Source organism: Dysidea avara, chromosome 8, assembly GCF_963678975.1.
Source record: "Dysidea avara chromosome 8, odDysAvar1.4, whole genome shotgun sequence".
Taxonomy (NCBI): domain Eukaryota; kingdom Metazoa; phylum Porifera; class Demospongiae; order Dictyoceratida; family Dysideidae; genus Dysidea; species Dysidea avara.
Window position 1 is genome coordinate 37,011,635 of NC_089279.1, and position 10,237 is coordinate 37,021,871.

At 38.6% G+C, this 10,237-nt stretch overlaps 2 protein-coding genes across 16 annotated transcripts in view; one reads left to right on the forward strand and one right to left on the reverse strand.

Annotated features, from left to right (window-relative positions):
• Positions 1-6,733, forward strand: part of LOC136263495 (CCR4-NOT transcription complex subunit 10-like) — a 32,134-nt gene extending 25,401 nt beyond the window's left edge. For 6 of the 15 annotated variants that reach the window (XM_066058031.1, XM_066058046.1, XM_066058034.1 and 3 more), the window contains 8 exons: positions 1,829-2,272; positions 5,307-5,486; positions 5,584-5,729; positions 5,778-5,990; positions 6,063-6,137; positions 6,206-6,278; positions 6,340-6,544; positions 6,597-6,733. In XM_066058031.1, coding sequence (XP_065914103.1) covers positions 1,829-1,962 — 134 coding nt within the window. In that variant the 3' untranslated portion in view covers positions 1,963-2,272; positions 5,307-5,486; positions 5,584-5,729; ... (3 more) ...; positions 6,340-6,544; positions 6,597-6,733. Of the gene's footprint in view, positions 1-1,828; positions 2,273-2,326; positions 2,587-5,306; positions 5,523-5,583; positions 5,730-5,777; positions 5,991-6,062; positions 6,152-6,180; positions 6,279-6,339; positions 6,545-6,596 lie in introns of those variants that run through there. The other 9 variants (XM_066058035.1, XM_066058036.1, XM_066058033.1 and 6 more) reach the window with 9 other exon arrangements.
• Positions 4,725-7,806, reverse strand: LOC136263491 (protein NLRC3-like). The gene is made up of 4 exons (XM_066058020.1): positions 7,595-7,806; positions 7,273-7,533; positions 7,144-7,188; positions 4,725-7,092 (listed from the first exon to the last, which is right to left on the reverse strand). Exons 1-4 carry the CDS (start codon positions 7,644-7,646, stop codon positions 4,832-4,834), a joined length of 2,619 nt encoding a protein of 872 aa, XP_065914092.1. The 5' UTR covers positions 7,647-7,806; the 3' UTR covers positions 4,725-4,831.
• Positions 7,807-10,237: the final 2,431 nt, after the last annotated feature.

A 10,237-nucleotide genomic window follows, 5' to 3' on the forward strand; every position in this document is an offset into this window, starting at 1 on the left:
ATTACATAGATCCCTACTTCATTTTTAATTAACAATTTTTAATATACTAGTTTGTTTAGTTTTGATGTTATAGCACAGCTAGTTACAGTGTAACTTGTGACTATGGACTTTATTCACAATGACATCACAAGCACAAGATGGCCGCATTATTTGTGGTAATATTGTACAGGCACCTATGGAGAAATTCTTTTGATCGATCATGTTTCAGCCAGGCAAGAAGATATCGAGCTCTAAGCAACAGATACGATTACAAGACAGTACAACAAATGATTTGTAATGTATTCCGGAAATTTTGAGATAATTATCGCTTTTGTGCAATAGTTTTTGTTATTTTTATACCATACCTGTTGACTACTGGTCGGTATCTTGCTTCACGAGTGAAATATGATCGATCAAAACAATTTCTCCATAGGCCCCTGTACAATAGTACCCCAAATAATGCGGCCATCTTGTTGTGAGTGACGTCATTGTGGATAAAGTCCATTGTATTAGAATTATTATGCATGACTGTTGTATTATAGTGACTGTTCTATTAGAGTATCTCAAGTCAGCCAAGGGGTGTGTAGCTAGCTAGACCAATAAGGGGTGAGGTCATCTTGTTTACTGTTAAGTAAATAGCTAGATTGTTAAGAGGTGTGGTCTCTGCACTCCATCACTATTGATCTTTGTTTGATGGTGAACCTATCACGAATGAGATCCCATTTGCAAAGTTGCAGATAGCTAGCTAGTATACCACTTATAGTAGCGCTGGGACTGAAGTGCTTCTGAAATCCAGCTCTGAAATAATTCTGTGGCATCTAAATTTGCTGCTGAAAGATAGTGTTGATATGAAAAGTTAATGCGTCGTAATGGTTTTGTTGGATGAAGAAGACGAGCAGCCTGACTGAAGATAAAAGAAACAACAAGGCACAGAGGGCCTACACTCGTCAGAACCCCAAAAGGCACATCCCACTGATGAGTTTGTTATTGTAGCGTAAAATGAGTGAGTGAGTAGAGTAAGTGAGTGAGTAGAGTGAGTGAGTAGAGTGAGTGAGTAAGGCAGACCAAATTTCAAGTTTTGATTTAAAAAAATTTAAAACTCCAATTAATGCTAAGTGTTTTCTTGTTTGTAATGCTGTATTTCACGTTAGATGGACTAGTATTCCATAAAGGTGATTTTTGTTGTGTAAGATGTCTCTAGGGTGATTATTGAAGGCGCATATTAGGCAGCGCACGTTATTTTTAGGGGATCCCTACTTAAACAGTACTACTGTACTGTTTGATATCATCAGTATTTGTGTGTGCCCACACATATTTAGTGTGTCTTGTCTGTGTTTGTGTGTAGTAGTAGCAGTTGTGCGTGCATTCGTACATTCGTGCATGCATGATAGTGTAGTGTATAGTAGACACTGGTACACACTAGTCTGGCGTAGCCAACCCCTGCGCATAGCGTGAGGGTCTGGTGACATCCGCATTTAGTACCTGTGCATATGGAATGCAATTAAATTTGAAAATACGTGTGAAACACGTGGACAGTTTCCAGTAACAAAGCACAACAGCTACTGTACTTGCACTTGAATAGCGTCTATTTCCTCTACAAACCCTTACATTTGTGCTGGTTGTGGAAAAGACATAAGAAGCTTGCCATAATCAATGGGTAAATCGGGAATAACGTCATAGAATGTTGTTTATTGGTCACTAAGCAATCTGATTGGACGCACTAGTTTTTTGTAAGGCTGGCACAGGTACTGAATGCGGCTGTCACCAGACCCTCGCGCTATGCACGCGGATCGGCTACGCCAGACTAGGTTCACACATCAAGTAGTCACATACCTACACATTATCACAGGTAATGTTACTGGAGCAATTCAACTGTTAAGGAGACACCAAACTACTACACAGTACAACTTGCTCACTAATGGCAGCAGCAGCCAACAGGACAAGAAGAGACTAGCCAATAACAACAGGCGTGTATTGTCATGACATTTTGTAATCTTTTAATGTGACATGTTATGATAACCAAACACAACATACAACGTTATTAGCCATACAAGAAGGAGTGAAGGTTATGTTATAATATTGATGGTATAGTAGTGACTGTTGCTGCAGATAGGGAGGGGTGTGGCTACCTCACTTGGAAGGGTCAAATGTAAGTCTAGTAGCACTACTATATTAGGTTGTTGACTTTAGAAGGGAATTTCCCACGATGTCACTGGTTGTATTAAATAGTATGAGGTTAGCTGGTATCAGGCTGAGAGGAGATGTCAGGAACAACAGAAAGAAGAAGAAACAGGTAAATATCTTGTTAAACTGTTAGTAATACTGTGTAATGTTTTGTGGAGTACAGAGAAGTTCACTCATGAGGGGAGTGAAAGGACAAGACAACAAAGATGCCCTCGAATAGCTTTGTTCTTAATAGTCACTTGTGTTATCCAGCTGTCCAGCACTTGACAGTCAGTGCTGGGGGTGGTGGTAAGGGAATTCAATCTAGCCCCAGGGGAGGAGGGGGAAGGAGAACAGGCTGTAGATATTACAGTAGACATTGTAGAATAGATATTCAGATAATTATTCCTCACTGACATTTTAATGAAAATTTACATCACGTGTCACGGTGTTATCAGTTGATTGCTAAATCGCTCAAATAGAACAATCAGGCATTGTGAAATGAAACGAAAAACATCCCCTCGTGCGTAGACGCAATGAGAGTGGTTACGTTTACAGTAATGCAGGATAGCTAATTTGCTTGCGATATAGCGCGCTGGGCGCGAGAAACGCACCTACTGCAAACAATTTCCCCCGAGGGAAAGGTGAACGTTATATTAGAGTATTTTGGTACCTCGAGCGAAAAGACTAACAAGACATGAAAGACACTTTATACTTGACGAAACAGTAGTCGTTAGCTATAAATGTTCTATTAAATGCACTGTAGCGGTAATTTAAAGCGGTAAATGTAACAGCCGTCAACTGGCAGCTGGTTTGTCAGTTGCTAGGAAATTTTGTAAAAGTTGCAGCTCTAGAATAGTTAGTGTACTTAGAGCAGTACTGAGTGTAGGTAGTTTAGTATTAAGTGTAGTGAGTGATAGTGTAAATAGTTAGGTGTAGCTGAAAAGAGTCTGGCTCAGAGTTCTGCTTTTCCAGTGAGCTTTCTTTCTAGACTTAAAGAATTTACAGCATTTGGGTCTAGCTTTGTTGACTCTTAATAGCTTTAGTCTAGCTTTGTTGGCTTCTTTCATTTTTAAAGCTTTAGTCTAGCTTTGTTGGCTTCTTTCATTTTTAAAGCTTTTCTAGCTTTGTTGGCTTCTTTTATTTTAAAGCTTTGTTGGTTTCTTTTATTTTAAAGCTTTAGTCTAGCTTTGTTGGCTTCTTTCATTTTTAAAGTTTTAGTCTAGCTTTGTTGGCTTCTTTTATTTTAAAGCTATAGTCTAGCTTTGTTGGCTTCTTTCATTTTTAAAGTTTTAGTCTAGCTTTGTTGGCTTCTTTCATTCTTAAAGCTTCCCTAGCTTTGTTGGCTTCTTTTATTTTAAAGCTTTGTTGGTTTCTTTCATTTTTAAAGCTTTAGTTCAGCTTTGTTGGCTTCCTTCATTTTTAAAGCTTTAGTCTAGCTTTGTTGGCTTCTTTCATTCTTAAAGCTTTAGTCTAACTTTGTTGGTTTCTTTTATTTTTAAAGCTTAAGTCTAGCTTTGTTGGCTTCTTTTATTTTTAAAGCTTTGGTCTAGTTTTGTTGGCTTCTTAATAGCTAATGGCTTACGTTTACAGAGAAGGTTTTAGCTAAGTTGAAAAATTGCTTGAAATTCTGAGCTAGACTTGTTGGCTGCTACATTAGTAAAGAACTAGTAACATTTGTCATCTACCTGACTGTTAGCTGTAGTGTTGACATAGTAGTATAGCATTAGCTACTAGTGTTGTGATAGTAGTTGAGTAGTAGCTTCTAGCGTAGTCTAGTAGTTAGGTTATGTTGTGACTTGTTGTTGTTTATTGTGAAGTGGAGCAAGGACAACAAGTGAGTGAACTGTATAGCTAGTAGCTAAACTAACAGAGATGGGATAAAGCTTAACTGGAGGCTTACAGCAATATCTATAGTTAAATGGCTGAAATCAATTTACTTCTAATATTTTACGTACTAACTGAGACAACAATTGAGTTAGCTACAAGAAGCTCTTCACTTATTAGTGCTCATAATGGCCATTGTGTAGCTATATAGAAAGAGGCTAAAACTGTCTACAGAGCTGTAGGAGGCCATTGTAATGATCAGTGTGTGTAGTTGAACCATTCCAAACTGCTTTACCCCATCTCTGAGTAGTTGTCACTGAGGGTAGCTAGTCTGGTCAAGGATGAAGTGTTGACTGTTTTTGGCTTTACGTTGAACAATGGCTCCAGCACAACTAGAATTGTAATTTGTAGCTTTCGCAGTTCAACTATTGTTAGAAATAATTACGAGGATTATATAAATTTTGTTAGAAAGCCAAAATGTTGTAAATATTAACAGATTTTTATTACATTTGCAATCTATAATAGATTTATAGAAATAGATTTCAATTATAGAAATCCTAAATATTGTAAATCTTAAAATTCCGACAGATTTCTAGAAATAGTATGTAAATCTACAAATATTGTAAATCTGTAAATATTCCGATAGATTTCATTTCTGTACTAATCTCTTCCACAAGTCCCAATTCTTGTCCAATGCTCAAATAATGTCAAATCTTAACATTTCATGATGGACCCCTCAACGTTACCAATTAACATAGTTTTAATTAATTAATAAAATTTTTATCAAAATCAGAACAAAATGACACTTGCGGCCATTACAGTCATAAAATAGTACAAAGTGAAAACTAAAGAAAAGTAGCTACTAACAGATAATGATCAGTTTTGTTTGACATCCTCTCCTTTGTCTGTTCTTGTTAATTACTTCTTGTAGTGATCTAATCCTCTTCTTAACATCTTCAGTGTAACCATCAGAGGGTAGCCATAGCCATTCTAATGTGTCGTTATTGTTGAGGGCTTGTAGTAGACGTTGAGCAGCTTCTCCACTGATGTTGTTGCCCGTCATCCACAGCTGGACTAGTGATGTATTGTTCTTCATTGTAGTGGCAATGACATCACAAGCTTCATCAGTGATGAGATTGATGTGAATGTAGAGCCCCTTCAGTTTGTTACCTTTTGATATTGCAGTGAATAGGGTAATGGCTGATGGTGATGATAAGCTGGTACTCCACATGTGCAGTGTCACTAGCCTAGAGGAGGGATGGGTCAACATGTTGTAGAGAGCAGGGTCCTCTCCGATGGTGTGGTTACGAGTAATATCCAACACTTCCACTCTACAGTGTATGGTGAGGTCATTAATGGAGGAAGAGGAAGATCTGGTGAAGCCATTAAACCCCAAGTCGAGTTCTTTAATACTGACGTCAGATGACATCAGATCACGGTGAAGGACACGACAGCCATGATCCTGGATATGGCAGGAAGACAAGTTAAGCTTCTTCCACTCCTTGTGGGGTGAGCAGGTAAGGAAGAGTGTAACACACTCAACATCATAAACGGTTAGGCTACTCTTCTCAAGATTGATTACTTTATCATCGAAAGTTTTTCCTTGTTGTATAGAAGTGTAAAAGGCTTCGTCGTTGGCCTCATAGAAGCAGCGAAATAGTCGAAGACACTTCAGTTGATCCTTCAAGTATGTTTCAGCGATGGTGATCGTGTCGTCCCCTCCAGAGAGAAATTGTTTAAAAGCAGATCGCTGTCCCTTGGTAAGCGAGGTGTACATTGCAAACATGTTTGAATGAATATCGCTCCAGAACTTCGCTTCGAGCACTCGCAGCTCTTCGTCTGGTGGAAGCTGAGTGATATGATAAGCGGACAAGAACTCCTGAATGGAGAAATGGACAAAGTTAAATGTCATGGTTTTCCCAGCGAGCCCGAAGTGCTGAACAGCCTGTAGTAGTCCGTATCCGTTCAGAGCTCCTTCGATAGCTTCGATGCCTGGACAAGCTGCTCTCATCTCCTCCAAGGTAAAGATTAGCTTGTTGTTATTAAGACCCTCAAGCGATAGTTTTGATAACTGCTGAACTATTGTATTATAGGGCTGGGTGAGTTTGGCTAGATCAGTGATGGTGTTATCAAGAGGTTGACCAGACTTGGCAAGATGTCGACAGATGGTAAGACAGATGAAGTAATTGTAGAGTTGTGTAGAATTGCTAGGAAGGGGAATTCCCTGTTTGTATAGATAAATCAAGATTACCATATTGAAGGGGATGAAACACAGGCCATTGATAGTCAGATTATCTTCGAGATATTCGGTGAGCTCTTTGACTGCTTGTGGTAATACTTGTTTTATGAAATTTATTCTTTCTGTTTCAGTGAAGCCTAAGATATCTACTCTAAGCGTTGCCTGTTTGCGGAGATTTTCTGAGGCGTGTGGACGAGATGACACGATCAAGCCACATTTGGGTAGTACGCGACGTTCAAGAATTTTTGAGATCAAGCTATTTTTCTGAAACTCTGCTGGAAATTCATCGTAGCCATCCAAAAGGAAGACAAGATCCTTGCCACCATTCTGAAAAAGGTAATCGTCACAAGCGTCAGTGATCTGTGATGCTCTTCTGTACCCTACACAGAACAACTGGAGGAGGTCATGGACTGATGTAGTTTGCTGTACAATGGGATCACGCAGACAGACAAGGAGAACAAACTTGAACACTTTTAATATTTGTTTATCACCCCACCGATATGCAATTTCTTTTAGTAAAACAGATTTGCCAATACCGGGAAGACCTTCAACTAAGATAAATTGTGGTTCATCGTTCTTTTCTAGTGGGGCTAGGATTTGTTCAACATCTTTAGTAACAGTACTAGTATCAAGGACCTCTTGTAATGGCTGATAGCTAGGATGACGTTTGGGGACTGGCTGACTACTAGCTAGTGAAGCAATGTCACCTGTTTGTGTCAGTTTAGTGATGGCCAAGGCTTGTTGTAAGTTGTGATGTCCTTCATAGTGAATCAGTACGACAGGTGTGAAATTCTTTGGCTGGTCCGGTGGCCAAGTGTCATCGTCAATCCTGAACCGTGCTTGTACATTAAGTTGGCCCACCATGTTAGACAACATGGAGACTCCTATCAACAACAACACATAAAATGGAGCACACAATAATGTGTCCACTCTACCTTGATCAGTAGCCGTTGACTTGTCCATGTCAGGTTTGGAGGTCACTATAGTTAGTGAAGACAACACAATAGCTAGTTAATACAATTGTTTACCTACACATGTTGTACACACACAATATAGCTAGTCACCTTTATCAGGAGCTTGATCACTGGACACTGCAGGTGACTCAATAACTTTAAACAACTTCTCCCAACTAGCAGAGGGGTCCACTTCAAGCCACTCCTCCAACACAGCATCACAACAAGGTCTTGCTTTATCACGATTATCATATTTTATGATGTCAAGTGTTGCACTGGTTAGACCCAGTAGTGTTCCTATCATTCTCCAGTGAACAGCATAATTGGGGGTAATATGGTTATGAAGATCCTTCAGTAGTGGAGTACTGGTAGCTGTAGTATGCAGAGTCCGTATACTACACTATATTTATTATCCGGATATTAATATACTTACCCTTCTCAGGTGTTTTAAACTGGTTTAGTCCTTCATGATCACTTCGATCCATCTCCTGATTTATTGCTGGGTATAAGGGGAGGTGATCTACCACAGATCGCAGTGTTCGTGATCAATAATAGTACTAGTCGTAAAAAACTTTGCAAAGCCACGCCCTCTTGAAAAAACAGGAAGTTGGGGTTTTCTTGTGTTATTATCACGTGCAATTCAAATTTGAATATATACTATACAGTTTCGCTGATCTACCATCCTACCTGAGGTGTCTGGTCTGTGAGTAGCTAACAAGAGATGAGCTGAAGAGAAAGATACCAACACGTGAGTCTGTAATGTTGCTCTAAAAATTTACACCGCCTTGCGCGCACACATACATGTAAGCTAGGGCAATGGAAATTAGCTTATTTCCGAGCTTATTTCACTCCAATCCGGCAAAAGATCTGGCCCACAAATTCTATCGACCAGTATATCATTAACTTCTACTGTTTACAAAGTAATGTAGCACAAGTCAGATTATGAATCACTTGAACATAACATTTAGTTCCCTGTCAGTTTGGCTTGAGGACAAAACATTCTTGTGAATCACAACTGTTCACTGTTACTGATGACTTTACCAAAGCATTAAATAACAAACTGCAAGATGTTGGTATATTAGATCTGTCCAAGGTATTTGATAAAGTTCCACGTAAAAGATAAGTTTGAATTGAGGGGTCATTCGCTTCTAGATATATCGTCGATGGTGGCTGGAAAAGTAGAAATTTATTTCACAAATGTAGAAATTTAATTTGAAATGTCCAACTTCAAACAACAGTTCTATCTATGCAATAGCTGAACTGTGAATCACTCAAACTAGCTGGGTATGTAATTGTACTCTGGTGAATCCTTTATAAGGTAAATTAGTTTAGTTTGTGTGCCAGCAGGCTTGTTATACCACACACCCGTTACAACCTGCCGAGTACACTGTGTACTGTTTGTGGAGTTATCAAGACTATATGAGGCATTTCTGCTGGCAAACCATTCAACCAGTTCCTTAACCAGCAAAAACCATTTTGTTCACTACTTTGACAGGAGTCAAAAGGTCAGAAATGTATTTGGAAAGGTGAAAATTTATTTCAAAATGTGTAGAAATGCGGAAATTACATGCTCAGAGCTGAAATTTTGTCAATGAGATTTAGAGTGAAGGACCCCTCAAACTGAATCCTAGATGAGATTTTGGGATGATTAGAGTGTTACTTGAGCAATTACTGTTGTCACTGATGGTTCCTCTTGTAAAGTCACATCAGGGGTATCAACCTGTAACACAAGGTTCCATCTTGGGTCCTATCCTGTGTTTACTATAACATATCATAACTGAAGACACTGATACCCAGATGAAACTCTTCACAGACGATTGTTTGATATACAAAAAGTTATTCATTGACCACCAAACACTCCAACAGGGTCTAACAATATTGTCAAAAAATTGCTAATGGCTTTTAATGTTAGTAAAATAAATAAATTTTTAACCACATAGCAAAAGTTTGTAATGAATGTTACCTCACTGACATCACTGAACAACACTTGTATCTCTTGGATTACATTAGACTGTCATGGAAACCACACAGTTTTATTACAATGAAATCTTCAGCATTGTCCTAGACATCTTCGTGAGCTAACATAATATCAATTTGTGATACTCATAATAAAGTATTGTTCACCGATATGAGATCCTTATCACCAAACCCATATAAATCAAGTTGAGATGGTCCAGCATAGAGCTGGTAAACCCATGGAGAAGAAATCAATGTAACAGTGTCACACACATCCTTGAAAACTAACTTGCTAATGGTAAGACTGGTCTTACTAAAATACTACATGAGTTATTACCTTCCCATGAGATCATCTGTGTTGAGGACTTGATATTCACACAACCTTCAACTAGCACCCTACAAAGAATTGATGTATACAAGTATTCCTTCCTACCAAGAACAGTACCAGATTGGAATAGGCTTGTTTGAGTCAAACAGTGTAGAAGTATTTACCGTAATTTGCTTTGTCTTTATGCAAAAAAAAATCGTGATGAAAATAGTTTCATATGATTTATATGAATGACTGCTCTATTAGAGTAGTTTGATCTTATGATGTAAATTCTAACTAGGTTCTGAATACACTGAACTATGACTAAACCAAGCACATGCAAGGTGTGTTGCTTAGCCGTAATCTGAACAGCTTACAGGTTGATCCACAACAAGTTCAGCCCAACTAGATGGTGCTAGCTATTTGCTCTCACGCTGGAATACTTTACACTAAATTTTTCTTTTGTTCACTGATCAAGATTGTGGTAGTTGTGATGTCCAAGAGTACATGATAAAACTCCCTATTATTATCATCTACTCTTGGTCTAACTAATAAATGAAGTTCATTTATACTAATATGTGATTTTGTGTGAAAAGTTTTCAAAACACATAAAATTTAACCTCAGTAGTAGCAGAGAAACATAAGGTGATCTGTGTAGTGTATGCATACGTGGTGTGGTGTGTGTGTGTGAGGGTCCATGTTATCAACCTCCTCATGGTTGCCCGGTAACATGCCACTCTGGTGGTGTGGCTAATGGCATTAGAAGCAGAAACCAGTTGTTTTTAAGCCAGAAAAACAGTATTTTTGAGTCAG

Coding starts and splice junctions, on each gene's coding strand:
- LOC136263491 (XM_066058020.1), bottom strand. CDS start 7,646: ATGGATCGAAGTGATCATGAAGGACTAAACCAGTTTAAAACACCTGAG. Junction 7,189..7,272: donor TGATCAAGCTCCTGATAAAG/GTGACTAGCTAT, acceptor CACTAACTATAG/TGACCTCCAAACCTGACATG. Junction 7,093..7,143: donor GTCAACGGCTACTGATCAAG/GTAGAGTGGACA, acceptor TGTTGTTGATAG/GAGTCTCCATGTTGTCTAAC.